Here is a 22,550-nt window from a genome sequence, read left to right as displayed (position 1 = left end):
ATCACTACATCAAAACATATATTTGTGGTTTCACTTTACTTAATTAGTTTTTTGATATTAATTAATAATTATATATATTGTGAAATTTAATACAATTATTCAACTCTAATAATTTATCAATGTGAAGTTCATAGATTGTGTGCAATGCACACTCTCAGTTAGAAAAAATAATGCATTTTAATTAGGTCAATAATCAATAACAAGTACAACATACATTCTCTTCTCTTTGCTAAGCTATACTGCATATGGTAGAAGATTTGTTCGGTTACTGATTCTCGCCTTTTCGGGCTAATTAAATTGACAGCAACCCACCCAAATTTCTGTGTATTAACACCCACGATTTGGGATCTAATAGATCGAATATCTAAATCTTGTTCATGATTGAATGAACATTTTTACATTGTATTGAAATAAAAATGTATACATATTAAGAAAATATTTACAAAACTATCATTTTTACATAAATTAATGTATTCGTTGATGATGAATACGGATAGTAGAGTAAGTGGATTTATGGGTTACGAATCATGAAACGCTCATGGAATTTATTTATGATCCCAAATCCGAGCGAGTGTTTATAAATTTGATACACCCAAGTGGACGTCAATTCCAATTTGATAGTAGCACACCACCTCATACAAAAATTAAAACCTAAGATAGATCCATATCTACATTCCACAAGCGTTCATCAAAAAATGTTCAGTGACTCAAAAACGACCTCTCTAACCTTTTGAACAATATTCTCTCCTCCAAACAAACAAGCACGCCTACAAAGTCTTGTAGCAAGCTATCGAGTTTGGTCCCCATCAATTCATCCATAAAATGGTGTGTCGTGATTGAGAAAAAGTGGCCAAGACTAGCCCACAACTTTCACAAGGGAGGCGAAAGATTGACATGTGGTCTAACTTTTGTGGGGAGCTTTTTGCATCATACAAAGAAAAAGTCGATTAGAATAAGTAACCAATTAAGAAATACTTGTGCTCATCCCATTTTCCATCACATATCACGTTGCATGTGCTTCTACATTTCCTAACATGTGTCCGGCACTTTAAATGTTATATTCATGTACACACTAATTTAGCACTTCGTTATACTAGGATGGTGTAAGAATATGGGAATTCTCTACTTTGCGAAAAATTTCAATATTAGCATCTTTGTCCTAAAACTTTTTTACTTTTAACTCCCTTCATATATTATAATTATAGCTCTGCCCTGAAAATAATCATGTGATCAAACTAAAATTATCCATATACCCAATCTTGATAGGCCAATTCAGACCCAAAAGGAAGGAGATTCAACAATCATAATCACGTGTGAAGAAACTAAATGACACTTTGTATCTACAATACATGTTGATTATTAGCAAGCTTAAAAAGATGAAACTTGTAGATTAGAAACAGAGTACCCTGTTTCCAAGTGTTCAGCCTTCCAAAACATGCTCATCTCTGAACTTCTTGTATATATCCCCTCTATAAAACTTCCTAGTTCTGAGCACCAAGACAAAGGAAACAATGCAGCCAACCATGGTGGTGGCGGTGATGATGAGAAAGGCGAGCTTGTAACAGTTGACGCCGGTGCAGGAGAGATCCTCCCCCTCTCTCCTCCTGAGGCCTTTGGCCGCCATCTGCTTCACGGCCTCCATGTCGTACAAATGGCCGGCGATCCTCACATTCAGAATGTAAGCCCCGAGCGGGCTGGCCCCGCCGCCCAGCGTGTAGAGCGTGGAGTAATACTTGAGGCCGAAGATCTCGGAGATGATGGCGAAGATCAATGGCCACTGCGCCCCGAAGCAGAACCCCATGATCACCGACGCCACATAGAGCGAGTGGGGCACGCCAAAGGCGATCAGGAGGTGGCCGGAGCACGACACCAGCAGCACCAGCGTCAGCATCAGCGGCCGCGGGAACTTGTACTTGGCCAGGAATATCTCCGACGCGAATCCCGCCGTCACCCGCCCCAGGTAGTTCCATATGCTCACCAGCGACACGAACGTCGTGATGGTCTTCGCTGGATACCCTAACGCCCTCCCGATCTGCCCCAGGTTGTCGATGGCGGTTAGGGTTCCGCCCACGCCGAACGTGATGGCCGTGAACAGAATGATCATATCAATGCTGAACAGCGCCTGCAGTATGTTGTAGTCCTCGCCTCGCTCCGGCGGCTTCAGCACGTCTTTCCACCAAGGCGTCGCCGCCGCCACTTCTTTTGGCGGCTCGACCGTCTCGGTCATCACTCTCACGGCGGTCGGATGGTTGCCGGCGTCTGCTTTCATTTTCATCCAATTATTGAGCTCTTCTCTGAAGACGATGCCAAGCGGCGCGAAGAGGAGAATGAGGACGACGGTGGCGCTGACGGCGTATAACTTCTGGCTGTCAGTGAGCCAATTTTCCACGATGATTGCGATCATGAGGAAACCGGCTAACCCCAGGGATATGTAGAGGAGATGGTAAAAGACTCTGACTTCGCTTTCCGGCTTGTTGTCGGGTTTCATTAAACGAACGGCGGGTAGAAAAACGAGAGAGACGGCGGCGGGAAGCCAGGCGATGAGCAAGATGAGGGACTTGGAGTCGGCGCCGTAGAATGCATGAAAGAGCTGAGACATGATGGCGCCGCTGAGACCGGTGAAGCCCTTGAGGAGGCCGATGACGATGCCTCTGCTCTGGGGGAAGTTCTTGACGCAGGTGACGAGGGCGCCGGTGTTGGAGAAGGTCTGGGAGTTGGCGCCGACGCAGATGTAGAGGCAGATCTGCCAGACGCGGGGCGGGGAGATGCGGCCGGTGACGGCGAGCCAGATCATAAAGTAGCCGGAGAAGTTCATGGACATGCCGATGGCGAGGACGACCCAGGGCGGGGAGAACTCGTTGATGACGCCGGACATGACGCCGATGTTGCCGCCGAGGTCCTTGAAGAAGCCGATGAGGTTGAGCGTCGTCTGGTCGTAGCCCAGGGAGGTCTTGAGGTCGTTGGAGTAGAGGCCGAAGATGTAGGTGGCCCCCGACATCGACATGATCAGCAGGCACCCGAACACCATGAACCATCGGCTTCGAAGCAGCGCCGTGCCTAGGCCGCCGCCGAGCCCCACCGCCACCATGTTTGCAATTGCTTCCTACCGGATAAGAATGTTGTTTGGACTTTCGAGTGTTGAATATTAATTTAATTTATGAGAGTTTCTTATATACACAAGTTTGGATTCTATATATATATATATAGTTAAAATCATTTTCATTTTATTTTTGTTTTTCTTGAGGTAGTGAGTGTTTTGATTACTAGCATTGCCTATTGGTGTGAAGTGAGGTGGGGATGGAAGAAAAGATTGAGTACAAGATCTCGCGTGTTTGGAATTTTTATCCTGTTCAAACTGCCTATTTATCCATTCTTCTGTGAATATAATTGTTAATTAAAAACACTAAATATTTATTAATATACGTAGGAATGTTTCTAACCTTAGATCAAGTTAAATTTTAGTAATCTTCTTATGACGGGGCTTGTAAATCCAGATATAGTCATCTCGATATTATTTTGAACTTAATTACACTATTTGTTGTTTGGCCGACATACTAAAACAATACTCATCGATAACTAAACATGACTATTATTTTAGTTGATAAGCAGTAAATCCTAAATAACTAAAAGAGGCCAAATTTAATATAGCCATTATAAATAATACTAGGAATTAAAATAACTCATATTATTGAAATAAATCATAATTAAATAGAAAGAAAACATAATCAATACTATAAATAAATAAACAAACTGTTACCAATTACTCCAATCAAAACCTTGAAACTCTCAAAAAAATAAGCAAGAACCAAGTCTCCTGTATTTGACACCACAAGCCAGCCGCAAATCGTCTGCTCTCGTCCCCTCATTGTTAATTGCCAAAGAGAAGTCAAAGAATATATAAATATCGATCCCTATTGCCCGTCCATGGCCTAAGATAATTAATAAAAGGCCAAACTTCTATCAATACCATGCGTCTCGCTCAATGGGCCACTGAGATACTAATCTAAACCTTGCCCACTACTTAATAAAGTACTCCCTTTCTCCCGTTTCAAATGATTCAAAAAAAATTAAGCACGAATGTGTAATAAAAATATAAAGTGATGGTAGAACAATTCAAAAAATAGTGTTAAATATCAAATTTTATTTCTAAATTTTAGTTTGATCATTTGAAATGGGACAATTCAAAATAGAGATTGAACCATTTGAAGTGGAACGGATGGAGTATTAATCAATCAAAGAAATTAATTCAGAATCTCCTTTTATCTTTAAAACTCATGCGCCCGTTAGCTAGTTCTAATAGCTTTCATTTTCATCCTTCATAAATTTGAGATAATTTGAAGTTTCATAAAAACTCGTTTCTTTTGTCTTTTTTCTATTCGACTTCGTTCACATCGAACTCTTCAATTCCTGCACCAAAAATGACCTAAATATGTATATTAAATTTCATTAAAACACTAGTTAATTCAAGAATATGAACAACTAAAATACACACATCAGGAATATAATATTGTAGTCAATTTTTAAAAATTTGGATAAAATTGTCCCTATAATAAACGCGGACAAAATTATAATCACACTAGTACGAATGAGATTATTCGCACTGGTTGTTCCAACTAGTAGCATCAGTCGTGTTGCGCAGTATCATGATACGAGTCAAATAATCTCAATTCGTACAATTTGTACTAATTGTACTATCTATTTATATTCGATAGACAATTGTTTAGAGTTAAAGTAGGAATATTTAAGTTTTTTCATGTCAAAGTTGGATACAAATTAGTATTAAAATTAAGTTGGTCTAACATTTGATTTTCACCATCCATTTTGCATATTGAACAATAAGGTTATGTTCTTTTTTATTATAAATTTATCATGGAAAAATGAGGAATAAAATAAAATTCTCCAAATAAATACCTTCTTTCTTTTCCCTTTTTTTTTTTTTTCACAAAAGATAATTTCATTGTTTCTTATTTATCATATCAAAAATAGAGGGTGATGTGGACAAAAATATGCATCCCTTAAGGATCGGAAGATTAAAGCAAATCTGGTCCGATTTCCACGATAACATCGTTGTTGACCAGCAGGCAGCCCTGATTTCTCGAGCTTGACCCTATCCAAAAGAGTCCTGTGTATCTCGATTCGAACAAGATAAACGCGAAATACGAGATAATCATGAAAGAGTTAGAGTCTCATTATAAGTCTAAACGAAGTCACAATCTCTCAATTACTTTCAAGTCTTACGCTATATTCAATACAAAAGTTCTCTATATTTTCGCAATCTTCACGTGTTCTTTTGCTTTCCGTTAGAGGCGATATTTTTGGGCACAACATAGAGATATTATTATTTGTCCTTAAAGTGAAAGGATGGATGAGAAATGGTAAAATTTTCTGTTATAGAAAATGGGGGGAAAAGAAATGAAAATTTTAAAGAGAATTTTTAATTTATCCCTCATTTTTCATGATAAATTTACAACTAAAGAGAACTTACAATAATTAAAATAAAGGTTATTGGCGTATAAATACAATTTTTTTTGACAAATTCTTATTTTTAACACGAACTTCAAAAAGTGTCAAAAAATACACCAACTTATTGATTTTAGTAATTTTAACACAAAATCGAGTTTCACCCAAATTGAACTGTGTGTCACGCCGAAATACTAATGTCGACAAATCGGACGTTTACAAAAACAACATTGTGGACATATCACTCAACGTTGTCATTTCATTGAAAAAAATATTTCTCTGTTCAAATTGGACAAATATCAAAGTTGAGATGTCAACGTTGAGGTCAATCGAAATCCCGGGCGACACTATTATTATTACCCAATATGAAAGGTATAAATTTCGCTCTAATTGTTGCTAACATCATTCAAAAGATGATTTTTTTTTAGTTATGATTAGATTTAATTTATATAGTTAATTTTAGAGTTGATTCATTCAAATTTTAGAGTTAATTCATCCAAGTCAACTTTAATTTGATTAAATATAGAATTCGTGTTAAAATTATTCCAATTAATAAATTAATATAATTTTTTAAACACTTTTTCACATTTTTATTAAAATTAATTTAAAATTAATGTATTTATACACTAATAATCCTTAAAATAATTTCACAATAGATAAGCTTCGCTGCGAGGTAACTTACAAATATATGGACCCTGAATTCCCTCGGCCATTCATAGTTGGTCTACTAAATGGCCCCTAAATTATGAGGACAAATAGCTGCAAATTAGTTGTCACACTACGCATTTATTAATTTTGTTCAAAATAAATTTTTTTGTCAAACTCTTTGTCGCGTTAGAAAGTGAAAACGGGGGCCACTGATCTGGGGCCGCGGAGAATCTAGTTTTTAGTCATACAAATTACTATCACGAGTTTAAATGTCAGTAATAATTAGATATTTTTCTTATTATAAAACAAAAACCTTCATTGGGTTCGGCTTCATGATTATTGGCAAATGCATTCAACTTATGGTCAATGATATTTTTTTTAATTATTATATTGACAGTCATTTGTTGAAACATATATATGAAATTTATCACTGTCTGTGATTGTAATGATTGAAGCATACGTAGAATTTCAAAGTTGCTCTTAAATAATTATAAGGCGGCGTAAACTCGCTTCCAAACAGAAATTTTACGTCGCTGCGAAACCTTCATTTTTAATTTGTACGACTATAGTAACCGATTAAAATAGGGTCTTTTAAACTCCATGAGGCCTTTTTGGTAGGCAATACGGTATAAAATGTGATATATTCTATATTAATATTATATTTGATAAAATGTACTTCCTCCGTTCCACGAATCTTGACACGTTTGATTTCGGCACGAGAATTAAGGAGTTGTAGATTAGTGTTTTAAGTGTGTAGTTAGTAAAGTATAAAAGTGATGAAGTAAGAAAGAGAAGGCAATAAAAGTGATAAAGTATGAGAGTGAAGATAATAATTATTACCTAATTTGGAAATGTGTCAAGATTCGTGAGATAGCCTAAAAAGAAAAACGTGTTAAGATTCGTGGGACGGAGGGAGTATAAAAATATAATATATTTTTAGTATAATATATTAAAATTATATAAAATTAATAATAATTATAATTATGATTTGTATTGCATATATAACCTCAATAAGTGGTATACAAAATTTCTCAAATCAGTATAATATTTTCAGACTTTTAATTTTTAAAAGATCGTATATTTCGTATTATTTCTTACCAAACAAGAATTAGGATGTCATAATCATATTATATACCTTAATCACCCGTATCATACAAGTCACAATAGTATAATATAAATTGTCAATTGGATTTTTAACAAAACAATTATATGTGAATTATAAAATAAACCAATGAAGAAGGTGCTTATGCTATTAGATCTGCGCTGGATATCTATTCCAAAGCTTCTAGACAAATTGTTAATGTGGATAAATCAGCGGTGAGCTTTAGTCCGTGTACATCAACGGACAACATGGAGAAGGTGGTCTGCACTTTGGAGATCAAGGAGACCCCGGGACATACGGTTTATCTTGGTTTACCCACGGTTATTATGAGACAGAAGCGCCTGCAATTCGATTTTCTATGGGAACGGGTTTGCAAACATTTGAGTTCGTAGAAAAATCAGCAGTTTTCGGCTGGGGGGAAGGAAGTCCTTATCAAAGCTATTATTCAAGTCATCCCTGACGTATACTATGAGTTTTTTTTAAAGTTTCGGATGGTGTGCGGAGAGATATGGAGAAAGCTTGTGCTATTTTTTGGTGGGGAGAGGAAAGAAAATGCATTGGTCTTCATGGAAAACTTTAGGTACTAAAGAATCCAAAGGGGGCATGGGTTTTAAAAATCTTGAGGCCTTTAATTAGGCGTTGTTAGCTAAGCAGGCTTGGCGGATTACCAAACTCTCTTATGGCTAGGGTGATGAAAGGGGGATACTTCAAGGATCGTGATATAATGGAGGTTGTGCCTACCTCCAATGCATCTTATTCTTGGAGGTCAATTTGTTGGGGTAAGGATCTCTTAGCTGATGGTTTAAGGTGGAGGGTTGAAGATGGGACTCAGATTCTGGCTTTTGGAGATGCATGGTTACCTGGTGGAGGTTCGGGCGTTGCTGTGGGTAAGGGTGTGGTAGATTTGACTCTTAGAGTTGTTGATTTCATTAACTCATGACAAAGATGGGACTGATGGCAAGTTACGAGAGGCGTTTTTGCCGTTTGAGAATCAGGCTGTGCTTTCTTTGGATATATCTCATAATGGGGTGATGGATACTAGATATTGGAAGTTCGATGAAAGGGGGAAATTTACTGTGAAATCTGGTTACCTTGCAGCTGTGGGTTTCTTTCAATCTCATCCAACGACTACTTCCAATTCGCAGAAACTTTGGTGGAGTGCTATCTGGTGCGCAAATCTACCACCAAAGATTAAGGTTTTCATTTTGGCGAGTTGTTAATAACTGGTTAGCGACGAATGAAAATTTGAGGAGGCATCATGTGCCGTCTAACGGCATTTGTTCTTGGTGCAGTTGGGAGAGGGGTTCAACCGTGCATTGCCTTTTTTTGTGTTCTACTGTGAAGCTCTACTGGAAATCTTTCCCATGGTGGCAGATTCTTAAGGGTTGTGGTTCTTTTTCGATGGATGAGGTTTGTCGTCGGGTGTTGGCGGTTTGTGGGGAGGAGGAGTTCGCTTTATTCTGCGTTTGTATATGGTGGGTGTGGCGTAGATTGTGTGATATTAAGCATAGGAAGACTGTGGATGTAGGTTCTGATATGATTAGTATTTGCTCTATGTTCTTGGAAAATTTCATTGAGGTAAGAGAGAAAGTGAATTCTACTTGCCAGCTTTTGCCGAGAGAGGGAGACTCTCGATGTATCCGTGCCGCGAGCTAGTTTGTTTAGGCTTGATATGGACGTCTTTATTCAGGACTGGATGGGGGAGAGGGGGGAACTACCGGTGCTGGTTTCCTCATTCGGAATTGTACGGGCACGGCTGGTGGCGGCTGGAGCTCAGAAGATTGGCAACACAAACACAACACTGTTGGGGGAGTTGCATGCTCTTCTTCTTGGGATCGGTTTTTGCATGCAGAACGAGATAGGCCCCCTCATTATGTTCTCGGATTCGTTGCTCGCCATTCATGTGGTCCATGATGAGAGGATTGGCAAGGAGTCTTTATGTGAAGATATGTTTTTAGCTTTTTCTCATGTCAAAAAGGTTATTGTTTCGGAGTTTAGACATGTTAGACGTGAGGCTAATCAAGCCGCTCGTTGTTTGGCGATTTTCGCCTATTCGTGTGATGATGTTATGATCTGGAAGTCGACTTTCCCTCGTTGGCTCTTGGATATAACTCATCAAGATTTGAATTAATATATATAAGCTCTTTTTCCGTTTCAAAAAAAATTATAAAATAAACATATACATGATATAAAAAAGAGTTGACGGAGAGAAGATGCAAGGTGTATTTAATGAAATTTGAAATCCGGATTTAATGTCTGACAGACATGTTCCTTAAAATAGGGGATTTACTCAATAAAGCGTACTTTCTGATTAGTCAGTTGGAAAGGAAATACTGAAACTGATTTTTGAAAAAGGCAAGTTAATTTAAAGAACTTTTTTAAAAGTTAAATAATGACTTGTCCAGCAAGGATATTTCAGTTCTAGTTTCCCAACAATATTAGTTAAAACCTTTGTAACTAAAAAGTATGATTAAAAAAATATATGAATGTATATGAATGAATTAACTAATGTAGGCTATTTTTAATACAAGATAAATTAAAAATTCTCACTGGTCGACTGATCATCGTAGTCAGTTGATACCACATTTTCAGTTGAAGTGTAGAGTTCAGCTCCCCCTTGATTATAGACTCATCTTCTTTTGTTGACACATCATCGGTTTTGAGACTTCAGTTGACTGAACATCAGTTGGCCAAGCTTCAGTTGAAAGCTCATTCTCCAGTGAACTTGTTTTCTTAGAACAACGTCAATCTTTTGGATTTAGTAGTCTGATCCTTCCGCATAGATCATTGAATCTATCTTCTGGAAGCGTCTTAGTCAACAAATCCTCTCTTTCAATGTTTGTATGAATCTTCTCAACTGAAACGTCATTCTTCTCCACATGATCACGAATGAAGTGGTGACGTATAGCGACGTGCTTGCATCTGGTGTGATGAACTAGATTTTGTGAAATTGCAATAGCACTTGAGCTATCACAGTAGATGGGGACTTCTCTTTCTTCGATTCTGTAGTCCTTCAGCTGTTGGACTAACCACAAGATTTGTGAGCAGCAACTTCCAACGGCAACATATTCAGCTTCAGTTGTTGAAGTAGCGACTGAAGTCGGTTTCTTTGAAACCCACGAGATTAACTTGTTGCCTAGGAATTAACATGTGCCAGAAGTTGATTTCCGATCAATTTTGCATCCTGCAAAATCTGAATCCGAGTATCCAGATAGCTTGAAGTTGTCATCGGCTGGATACCATAAGCCTACATTAGGTGTTCCTTTGAGATATCTTAGAATTCGCTTTGCAGCGTCCATGTGAGCTTACATAGGATCTGACTGATATCTCGCACAAACTTCGACTGCAAATGTTATGTCTGGTCCGCTTGCAGTAAGATATAGCAGAGATTCAATAATTTCTCTGTACTTTGTTGATGTTACTGATTTTCCTTCAATACCCGGATCCACCTTCCAATTGGTGTTCATAGGAATCTTCACCGTCTTCATGTGTTGAATGCCGAACTTGTTAATCAGTTCCTTAGCATACTTTGACTGATTGATCAGTATTCTTTCTTTCGTTTACTTTACTTGTAGTCCCAGAAAGAAATTCATCTCTCCCATCATTGACATCTGGAATTTGTTTGTCATAATTTCAGCAAACTTCTTGCACATACGTTCAGATTTAGATCTGAAGATAATGTCGTCAACATATATCTGAACAATTAGGAGATCTTCTCCTTCTTTCATTGTGAACAATGTCCTATCCACTGATCATTTCATTATTCCTTGTTCAATCAGATACTCATAGAGAGTATCGTACCACGCTCTTGGTGCTTGCTTCAGTCCATAGAGCGCCTTCTCTAGCTTGTACACCTTGTCTGGTCCAGCAACCTCAAATCCCAGAGGTTGTTCCACATAAACTTCATCAGTGAGCACTCCATTGAGAAATGCGCACTTGACATCCATCTGGTGTACATTGAATCTCTTATAAGCTGCATAGGCTAGGAATAGTCTGACTGCTTCCAGTCTGGCAACAGGAGCGAAGGTTTCATCATAATCTATACCTTCTTCTTGACTGTAACCCTTTGCTACAAGTCTTGCTTTATTCCTGACTACATTTCCTTTTTCGTCCTTCTTATTCTTGAAAATCCATTTCAGTCCAATGACTTTTGCATCATCTGGACTATCCACTAATTCCCAAACTAAATTCCCGTTGAATTCATTTAGCTCTTCTTGCATTGGTATAACCTATTGAGTGGACCTCAGTGCTTCTTCTATATCTTTGGGTTCAGTTTCTGATAAGAAGCAACTGAAATTTTCATCTTCGTTGATGCAGTTCTGGTGGATGTCGTAGACGAGGTTGCACATTGATCTTCGAGTCTTCACACCATCTGATGGTTCTCCAATGATATTGTCCTTTGAATGCAGCTCGAACTATTTTATGTACTTCTTGATTTCTTCTGGTGAAGGTGGAGGTTCTTCAGTGAGGATAGGTTATGGTCCTTCAGTCGTTGACTGAAGTTCGGTAGTGGCTTCAGTTGCTCCTCGAGCAGGGGACTGCTGAACTAAAGGTGAGTTTGGCTCCACGTGTACTTCAGTTTCAGCTTCTTTGGGTTCTTCAGTGGGTGGAGTTTTCCCTTGACTTGATTGATCTTCTGATACTGAAGTTCTTCACTATCTTCATATTCTTTTGGTCCCCGCACTAACACCCTCTTTTGGTTCGGTGCTTTTCTTTTCAGTACTGGAAACTAGGGTTGTAATCGAATCGAATAGTATCGAATATCACCATATTCGATTCGTATTCGTGACAATATTCCAATATTCGATTCGGTATTCGATTAGGTTTCGAATATTAAATACGATTCGATATTCGATTCGAAATTATTTTTGAATTATTTGATTCGATTCAAGTATTTGATTCGTTTTCCAAATTTTTTTCTACATAAAAGTTTTTGAATATTCGATTCGAGTATTCGATTCGTTTTCCATGCTATTCGATTTGATTCGAAATTATTCGATTCGAAAATTATGAAAAAAAAATTAAAGTTGAAATCATTTCAGAGCTCTAACAAGTTTTTAGGAAATCACAATAAACAAATCACTTCCATTAATCTATATAGAGAGCATGAAGTTTTCATGGTTCAACACTCCATAAGTTCGAAGTTGCTTCAACAACTCATAAGAAAACTCAACTTATAAATTTAAATAAGCATTTCACTAACTAATTAAGGGTTTTATCTTTCTGCTTAGCTAAATAACTGGAACAACAGATCTACGCCTCACCCACCAAAACAAAATACAATCTTGAACACAAATTGGTAATAGTAAAATTAACAAGAACTAGAACAGATCTACGCATAGAGAGGAGACTTTGGAGATGAGGAACTAGAACTAGAACAGATCTACGCCGATACAGGGATGGCGGAGCTTCCAGAGATCTAAATCGGGGGGCGGATGTTGTGCGATGGCGGCAGCAAATGGATCTGGCGGTGCAGAGGTCTGCGAGATGCACTGAAGGACGATGGAGGTTGGGGCGGCGGGCTCTGTATTTTCTCTAAAGAGGGTTATGTATCTCCGCTAGAGAGAGATATGGGTTAGAGAAGTGGAGCCCTACTTACGCGTGAATCTATTCTTATTTATTTTTCTTTCTTTCTCATCCGAGGGAATTTCTTTTTATTTATTTAATTTCAAGTATATTAAGAAATACTCCTAATATTTTAGGTTGAGACTTGCATTGGGACTTGGAACCGAGAGTGATCCAATGAGTATAACTTGTTCTTTATCCAAATATATGATTAATATATATATATATATATATATATATGTGAATATTTAAATATTTAAAAATATCGAATCGAATATTTACGAATATCGAATCGAATATCATAATTTCATATTCGTATTTGAATATTAATCGAATCGAATCGAATATTTGTAATCGAATACAAATCGAATAATTTCGAATACGAATATTAAAATTTCGAATCGAGCAAAAATATTTGATTCGTTTACAACCCTACTGGAAACTCCCTCATTCTTAGCATTCTTTTCAGTTTCCTATTTCCTGTTCTTCCATATCTCGTATGGAATTTTTCCGTGTCTTTAAGTGAGGAAGGAGCGATTCTGAGTGTAGCATGAGTTGTTGACTGCTTTAGCCCAAAACTTCAGTGGAAGTTTGGATTCAGCGAGCATTGTCCTTGCTACTTCCTTCAAAGATTTGTTTCTCCTTTCAGCTACTCCATTTTGTTGAGGAGTTCTTGTTGCAGAGGTCTGGTGACTGATCCCTCGATGTTCTCAGTAGTCTCGAATTACTGAATTAAGGAATTTAGTCCCTCTGTCTGATCTGATGCTGATTATGTCCATTTCTTTTTCAACACTTAGTCTCTTCATCAACTTCGGTAGTTCCTTCAGTGTCTCACTTTTTCTATATAGAAAAACAACCCAAGTATATTGTGAGTAATCATCCACAACTACTAAGGTGTATTTTCTACCATTATAGCTTCTAGAAGACACTGGACCAAAAAGATCCATGTGAAGCAGTTGCAGAATTGGCTCTGAGGAGTGTCTTATTTTTTACTTGGATGATGCTCTGGTCTGCTTTCCTCGTTGGCATGCTTTACATTCTTGCCTCTTCTGGAACACAATAGAAGGTAATCCTTCTACCAGTTGATGCTTGGCAAGTTTGTTGATCGTTTTGAAGTTGAGGTGGTTGAGTCTTCGGTGCCATAGTCAGTTGAGCTCTGAGTTGCTCTTGCTGATGAGGCATGTTTCAGGTGGGCTATCTTCCTATGATACGACTTAGAGATTTCCTTGCCTGATTTCTCTCAACACCACCTTCATTTTGTTGTTCTTCACAGTGAATTCATCCTTCTTGATCTTTACTGAGAATCCGCTGTCACAAAATTGACTCATAGACAACAAATTATGTTTTTAGTCCAGAAACATAGCTAACATTACTGATACTGGCGTTACCCATATTGAGCACACCATAGCCTTTAGTTTCTCCTAAAGAGTTGTCTCCGAATGCAACTTTTGATCCAGTTTTTTATACATGTTGAGTTAAATACTCTTTATAGTCTGTTATGTGCTTTGAATAGGCACTGTCCAGGTATCAGATATTTCTTAGAGCTTTTACTTCTTCCTTATTTTTATGTTTCCTGGATTAGCCCTGCAAGGAAGAAACATTATAGGTACCCAATTAATGTTCGGGTCCTTGAGCGTTAGTTTGTGTTCCCTTAGGAACCCAGATCTGCTTTAGCACTCGTCGTGCCACTGCTCCTTTGTGGTTGAATGGTTGTCTGACTGAAGTTGAGGCCTCTTCAGTCGGCACATGGTCTTTTCTTTGTTAAGGACCTTTCTTCTTAGGAATCTCCTTCTTCTTGTAGTTAGGTCTTGTGTAGACTGGAGGTCTCCTTTGATCAGTAGTGTATTTCCCTTGAGATACTGGAGTAGGTCTTGACTGATGGCGTCTTGACTGAAAATATCGAGCTTCAAACTGATTTTGTTTGAGTTGAGACTGATGGGGTTCAGACATACATTGTCTTGGTTGATATTGAGCTCGTCTGGACTGTTCATTGTTTTGTCTCCATGGTTATTTCTCTCTTTTGAACTGAATTGGTTTTAGTTTCTGGTGGTTCTTGTTCTTCTCCCTGGACTGATGAGGGATGTTTTGATTCTTTGCTCCGTTGTGTTGATATTGTTTCAGTCCTGAAGTTTCCTTCCCCGTATTTTGATTGAAATTGGCTCTTCAGTCTCTCCTGGAGGATGTGTTGATTGGGTGCCTCCTTTGATCTTCTGTAGTTTTGTGGAGGAGGAACATTCTTGTTCACCATCATGTTTCTCTTCTGAATTTTTTCTATGTAAAAAATCTTTGGATTTTTCCGTCGTGTCGTCGTCTGAGACTTCAGTTACATCCTGGATCATGATTGATTTATGCTTAATTGTGCTAAATTTTGGGGTTTATATCAGCTTCATTTTAAGATAATCTTCTAGAAATTGGTATGTTTTATGGCTTGTTTGATGCTTTGCAGGAGATTTAGGTTTTTGGATGGAAGAATACAATTTTGGAGATTTCGGGGCTAAAGAGGGTGTTTTTAGCATAACTCTGTAGCAAGAGCAGAGCAGCATAGCTCTGTCGCCAAAGCCCGCGCTCCAGACCAGACCAGAGAAGTCAGCCGAAGCCCCGCGTCAGAGAAACCAATCTCCAGAGCAGTGAAATGGATAGCCAGCGCAGCGAAGTCAATCTCCAGAGCAGCGAAGTGAATCGCCAGAGGAACCGAAAGTCAGAGCAGAGGAGAAAGGTGCCAGAGCAGAGGAAGCCCCAAACTGCAGAGGAATCACTAGTCAGAGAAATCACCAGTCATCGCAGCGAAGTCAGAGCAGAGAAATAAGGCAGAGCAGAGAAATCACCATTTCTCTGGCGATAGCCATTTCTCTGGCGCGACCCGTTCCCCTGGCGATAGCCATTTCTCTGGCAAGGTCCGTTTCTCTGACGACAGCCGTTCCTCTGGCGAGAGCCGTGATTTCCGCCAGAGTGGAGATTACTTGCTGAGTACGCCAGCTGGAAGTTGCCTTATCTTGCACGATTTTATTGCCTTTAGAGTTCTACTTTGCATGGCAACTTCCATAGTGATCAAGAAGGATTTGAAATCTATAAATAGGGCTTAGTTTTCGTCTTTCAGGGATATAATTCCTTGCCCTAATTTTCGTCTTTGCTGGAGATCATCTTTCCCTTGGCAGCCGCAAAACTTTAGACTTAGACTTATTAGTTTACTTTGATTACGTTCATCCTTTTGCTTTAGTTTTGAGTGCAGACGATTTCTCTTTTCATTCCAGAGTGGTTATTTTATTTTCTTTGCAATTTAATTTATTCTCTTGTTCTATGTTTACTTTTATTTCTTTGCTTGTTCTTAATTTAAGCATGAGTAGCTAAACTTTTAATTCGGCAAGAATAATGAAACTCTAATTTAATGATCTGTGAGACCTAATTGGTTTAAAATTGATTCCTATTGATTCCGATTAATTCCTAGGTTCAATGATAATTCTGATTTTATTTAAGTCTGATCAACTTAGGTTTAATTGGATTATAGTCAATTAGCACCTCCAATCCGTAATTATTGGAATATGGCTGATTAGTGACAAAACTACCATGTTCGTAGTAGGAATTAATTGGTATATTAATTATTACTAGCGTATCTAGGATAATTGATATAAATGGGGTTCCTTCACCTTAATGCTATTAGAATATTAAATCTAAGACTGACGTATCCAGCTAGGTTATATTTTAATAAGGGAAATAGACAAGACTAGCGTATCTAGCTGTCTATCGACATAGTAAGTAGGAATTGGGGTATGTCAGTGCGTATCACGGTATCCTATAACTCGTTGGTTAATAGGGATTAATTGATTATTGCGTCGAGGATCAGAGGTTAAATTAGTGTGGATTTATTTGAGCCGAATTACCTTTCTATTGATTTATTTCAAGAGTTATTTCTATTTGATTTGTTGCATTCTTAGTTTTAATTAATTCTTCTCAAAATTAAGGCGTGGTGGCATCACCGTTTTTTATAGATTTAGGGATTTGAATGATTTTTAACTGCTCTCTGTGGGATCGACCCTGCTTACCATTATACTAATTTATTTTGGTAATTCCGCAGGAATTATTTGGTGGTTGGCGATGTCCACCAATGATTCTTTTATCTTTTGCAGCGGCGGTAAACTTTCCTTCCGATGCTTTTCACTAAGGTTGTTGAGGGAAAGTTGTGCATCAGTGGAGACTCCTTCATGCAGTTCTTGATCAACAAATCCATCTTGTAGTTGAGTCTCTTAAATTCGTGTGTGGCTTTCTCGCATTCCACATTTGATTTCTTGAGCTCAATTTTAGTCTCGTTCAGTTAAGACTGGAGTTTGCCCTGTTCTGACTGAAGGGTGTTGACACTTATCTTCAGTTGGTTGTTCTCCTTGATCAGTTCGTCAAGACAAGTCTCATCTAGATAGTAGAGCTTGATTGTCTCCTTCTTGGACTGATCTTTACCGACCTCCTTCTCCAATTTCTGATTTTGTTGCAGGAGATTCTCGAACATTGACCTTAGGAGTCGATGATCAGTCATGAGCTGATCATACTCATCGACTTCATCGATTGAGGTGCCTTTGGATTCTGAGTTATCTCCTGTAAACAGAAAGAAGTTATCAGTATTAAGAGTTCTATAGTGAGAGTTTACTTCAGGCCCATTCATTCCGTTGTCGTAGCTGTTGCAGGAGTTGTCAGCCACGCTTTCAACCTCTTCAACCATGAGGGCCTGGCTCTCATCGTCCGAACTGGTGGAGTTGTTGGATGTTGATTCAGTTGAAGATCCAGAGTCTTCAACATCTCCAGCCACTATTGTTTTCTTCTTTTCGTACTTGCGATCTCTTTAGCTCGAAGTTCTTTGTGCTCAGAGTTTGAAAGTTCAGGGCAATCTATTATGTAGTGCCCTTTCTTTCTGCATCCAAAATATTCCACATCTTTGAGATCAGGAGTGGATGATCTCATCTCTTCACTCTTGTCGTTGGTGTGTCTGGGCTTGTGCTTCTTCTCATTTCCTTTGTAGTTCCTCTTGTGGAACTTCTTGTACTTGCGAAACTTTGACTCCATCTTGTTGAATGTTTCAGTTAGCAGTGTGTATTGACTGAAAAATTCTTCTGGCTTCAGTTCAATCGATTTCTTCGACTACTTCTTGCTTTCCTTCGATGAAGCTTTCAGTGCAGCTCCCTTTGAACCTGATGGAGCGTCTTCGTCTGAAATTCTGGCCTTCTTTGTTTCTAGGTTCCTTCGGATGTCGAATTCGTTCGCCTTTATCAGTCGCTAGCATGTTGGATCCGAGCTTGCTCTGATGAGCGATTGAATAGATATGCCAATCGCCTTGTGGAAGCGCACAAAGAATCTTTAGATTGGTTTCTCGTTGAGTGTATTTATCCTTTGAGATGGACTGAACCTCAGTTCAGTATTTGATTGAACCTGTACTCCACCTCTTCGACTAATTCAGTTTTGAGTATTAGGAATGAATCAAATTTTTTACAAGCGATGGATAACTTGTTCTCCTTGATCTCCTCTGATCCGATACACAATCTCTCGAGGATATCCCACACTCCTTGGCGGTTTTGCAGTCCATGATTTTGGTGACGTGCTTGTCGGGAACGGTTTCGGAGATGATGTTCTTGGCAAGATTATCCAGCTCATCTTGCTTCCTTTCTTCAGTGGTGAAATCGGCCTTGTCTTTGATCCTTACTTCATCGTAGGGATCCCTTGTTGGGTCAAGGGGATTTCTCTTGACTGTTTCTTTAATGATGATTGGACCATTGGTGATGACTTCCCACATTCGGCAATGTTGAGCAGTGAGATAGCTCTTGATCTGAAACTTCCATACATCATTGTTGTCAATATTGAACGTAGGCAGTGATGAAGACCTGCTATAGTTAGTTTCCATGGTACATAGGAGGTATAATAGATAGAGAACGCACTTATCACGTAGGAGACGAAACGTTTTAAAACCCTCTTTAGAAAAGGATCTAGTTCAGTAGAACCGGGTCAAAGCAGTTTGTTCTTGCGAACAACCTGCTCTAATACCAATTGTTGGGTCCCGGAGGGTCACTGAACTGGTGTATGGGGGGGAATACACTAGTAGGCTATTTTTTTGAAAATCTTTTAAATAACTAAAGTAGGTATCGACTGATACTGAAGGATGTGGACTGAAGTCAACAGTCGAAGAAAGTTTCAGTTAAAACAGGGTTGTAGACTGATAGTGAAACAACTTCAGTATTTTGATTTCAGTTAGGCACAAAGCTTTAACTGATAATCCACGAAAGGTTTTAGTCTAGATTTTAGAAATCAGATGAGTGTTATGAATCTTACTGATTATCCAAAGATTTATTAGTTAGACTAATAACACCAGCAACGGAAAATAAACTTAAGAAATAGCCTTTGTGATTAGCACCTTGTCAGATTTTAAATTTCTCTTTGCAATTTATCAGTTTCAGTTAAGTAAGAATTTTGTGCACATATAAGGAAGGTAAATACTGAAAGCGATAAATAACACAAAATTTTTACGTGGTTCGGAAACAAGTTCCTACATCTACGGTAAGTTTGATCACACTGACCGCGGGCCTCTCCAACAGCTCACCCACGGTCCTACGCCGCGGTCACAGCCGTGATCGCGGGAGAAACACGGAATTGATGCTTTTAATGGGGCCCAGACGTGATTTTCAGCCTAAAAAAACCTTTTCCCCCTCTTTTCTCACATCATTCAACATACACACAAAATTCCATCTTCCCCAATCCTCCACACAAAACCCTAACCGCCATTAATGCTCACACCTACCTTTTGAAGAAGCATTGAAGAGGAGAGAAGATTGAAGAAAAGCCATTAATAGGATTTGTTATTCATTACTCTCTCTTTCATATATGTATTTCTTTGATTTAAGTATGTTGTTTGTGAACATGTTAGGCTAAAATCCCCCATTGGTTTGGGGATAGGCTAGTAGATTATGTAATGGATTGATTATCATGCTTAATATATGTCTTGATTATTTCCTTGTCATTATCTTTTCAAGCCCTAGTATTATTTGTTGTATGGATTGTTGGCCGCTTTCTATGCATTTCTCATGTGCGATTTGAATCGGGAGAGGATAATCATAGTAGATTAGGAGCTTGAAACATATTAACTCAATAAACCAGGAGGTTGAGAGTTGGGTGAGAGTTTATCGATCTTATTGTGCTTTTGGGAGTTATAGGTTAGAAGTTGAACGGGGACGGCAACTATGACCCGTAATCTACCATTTTAGTCGTCCGGGAGGAGGCTAGAACTAGTGGGGAGATCACGTACTCTAGATAAATAAGAATATCAAGACTAATAATAAGCTAATTTGAAGTCCATTGCTAATCCTTCGGTGCCTAATCCCTAAATCACCTTAATCACTTAAGTAATCCACTTTGTTTGCTTTAATCTTATTTTGACTTTGAATTAATTAGATAATCAAACCAATCACCTTATTGTTTAGTCTAGATAGCCCTAGTACAATGAATTATGATAATCACTAGAATTGAACTACTAATCCTTGTGAAATACGACCATGCTTCCTTATATTGCAACTACACCGTACACTTGCGGCGTAGCGAAAATATTCGACAATATGCAATCACCGAATTCTGATGCCATAACACTCTACTTCCCGAAAATGCAATCATAACTTGACAGAAAGAGTTAACATTGTTAACTTTTTTCTGGAAAAGAAGAAGAAGAAGAACAAAAGTTTTGAAAATCTTGGAACAAGTTTCGCGCATCTAGTCGCGAAGTGAGTGAACTTTCAGGTCAGATAGAATTTGATGTTATATAATGATTTTGTCAAATCAACGTATTTTCATTAGGTAAACGTTGAGAAATTAACTTTTTTGCTTTATTTTATTGAAGTGGTTGATGTTGCAATACCCTTAATTCTATCAAATTAAAATTGGCTCCACAACCTCTCAGGTTTAAAAAAGGAGAAAAAAAAAGAGAGAAAGAAATAAAGAAAGAAGAAAGGTTGGCTCCAGAACATCACCGTTCAGCAATCATCGACAGTCAGTGTAACACCCCGATTTTTCATAAACTTTTCAATTTAAAATCTTGAAGAACTAATAGATAAAATAAAATTTCTTGACTATCAAAGTTTAAAATATTCAAAATCAACTTGCCCAACAACTAACTATAACTACTTACTGAAAATGCGATCAACCCAAAGACTTTGATGAGAAAACTTGAAGACGAGAAAACTTATAGAGAAAGTATTTTTCTGCGTGTGTGTCCTTTAGGGATTAAAAATAGATCTTATATTTATACTACTTATGAGGAGTTTTTGATAAGGATAAAAATTATATTCTACGTATATCTCCATGGATAAAGAATAAAGATGATAAAAGAGTTCTAGTTCTAATAGAAATCGAAATAATAATAATAATAATAATAATAATAATAATAGTAGTAGTAGTAGTAGTAGTAGTAGTAGTAGTAATAATAATAATAATAATAATAATAATAATAATAATAATAATAATAATAATAATAATAATAATAATAATAATAGCCTAGATAAAATAAATAAATGGTGCATATCTATATGTTTCATGTAATTATCTAAAAAAATAAACTATAAAGGAAAATACTAATAATTCAACTTATATATAAATCTAAGTATTTGGAATGCTACAGTCAGCAAAAATTATAAAACCTCTAAAAGTACGTACACGTCATATGATAATTTAATTTAATTTCTATTAATAACATATTCTTTGTATGAAGTGGGTACTAATGAATTGCGAGTGTAGTAGATGTTCGTGTTTTATAAAAGTTTTTTTTAATTAAAAGAGGTATTTATTATAAAATCAAATAAGCAGTTCGTATACAGGCGAAATCTCTACATCATATAAAGGTGAAAATTAATCATACGCAAGTGGAATCACTATTCACATAAAAGTGACAAAATTATATCACACGCAAGCGAGATTGAACACAAGATTTGTAACACTCCGTACTTTTTCTTATTAGCAATAGTGTCGAGACACTACTGAGAGTATTTCGATAGTGAGATATATTAGATTTTTGATTATTTTAGATGAGACATAGTTTCTTTATAGATAGAAATATGAGTTGTTAGAACCAATGACGGAGTTAGAAATTGAATAGCTTTGAGAAAACAAGTTGAGTTAGAGATGCTGATTGAAATTGAGAAGAGATATATTTTATTTCTGATAGCGGATATAGAACTATCGGTGAGACTGACTGTCCTATTATGTTAATAGGAACAACGAGTTAGAAATAGAGTTGAGGAAAAAGAGTGAGAACCCGCGTAGAGAAGAGTCGATTTGAGAGATGATTCGTTTGTCTATGAATGTCGATTGTTTTTGACATGACGTTATGTGAGACTATTTGTTTGACCGATTATGTGGCTTTTTGTTACGTGTGCATTTATGATTGAGTGATTATGATTTTTCTTCAGGATGATAGCACGTGAGTTTTATTTTGAGATTTTTAAACAACGAGATTTACTTTTATCGAGAAAAGTGAAGTGCCGATTTATAAAGAAATTTTCTAACCATATGTTTCAAATTTATTATTTATTTTTCCAGAGATGATGTAAAAAAATTGATTGAGTGATTGCACTAATGATTAGTGCTATTATTTCTATCTTTGGCCACATAAGTACATATATTATAGTCCTTACTTTAATTAATGAGTAATATTACATGATTAAAAGTTACTACACACTACCACTCTCACACTTAATATTTTATTTCATAAGGCAAGTGCCTAATTAGCCAAGTGGGCAAGTGGATTAGGTGTAGAGAT

At 37.5% G+C, this 22,550-nt stretch overlaps 1 protein-coding gene across 1 annotated transcript; it reads right to left on the bottom strand.

The window, feature by feature from the left end:
- Positions 1 to 1,227: 1,227 nt before the first annotated feature.
- Positions 1,228 to 3,908, bottom strand: LOC130997831 (uncharacterized). The gene has a single exon (XM_057923263.1). The coding sequence runs from the start codon at positions 3,086 to 3,088 to the stop codon at positions 1,421 to 1,423; it is 1,668 nt and encodes a 555-aa protein (XP_057779246.1). The 5' UTR covers positions 3,089 to 3,908; the 3' UTR covers positions 1,228 to 1,420.
- Between the last annotated feature and the right edge of the window lie 18,642 nt (positions 3,909 to 22,550).

Source organism: Salvia miltiorrhiza, chromosome 8 (genome assembly GCF_028751815.1).
Source record: "Salvia miltiorrhiza cultivar Shanhuang (shh) chromosome 8, IMPLAD_Smil_shh, whole genome shotgun sequence".
NCBI classification, from domain to species: Eukaryota; Viridiplantae; Streptophyta; class Magnoliopsida; order Lamiales; family Lamiaceae; genus Salvia; species Salvia miltiorrhiza.
The sequence above is the reverse complement of the archived record's forward strand: the minus strand, read 5'-3'. Positions and strand labels throughout refer to the sequence as shown.

Excerpts from the sequence above, each read along its gene's own strand:
- LOC130997831 (XM_057923263.1), bottom strand. The coding sequence starts at position 3,088 with ATGGTGGCGGTGGGGCTCGGCGGCGGCCTAGGCACGGCGCTGCTTCGA.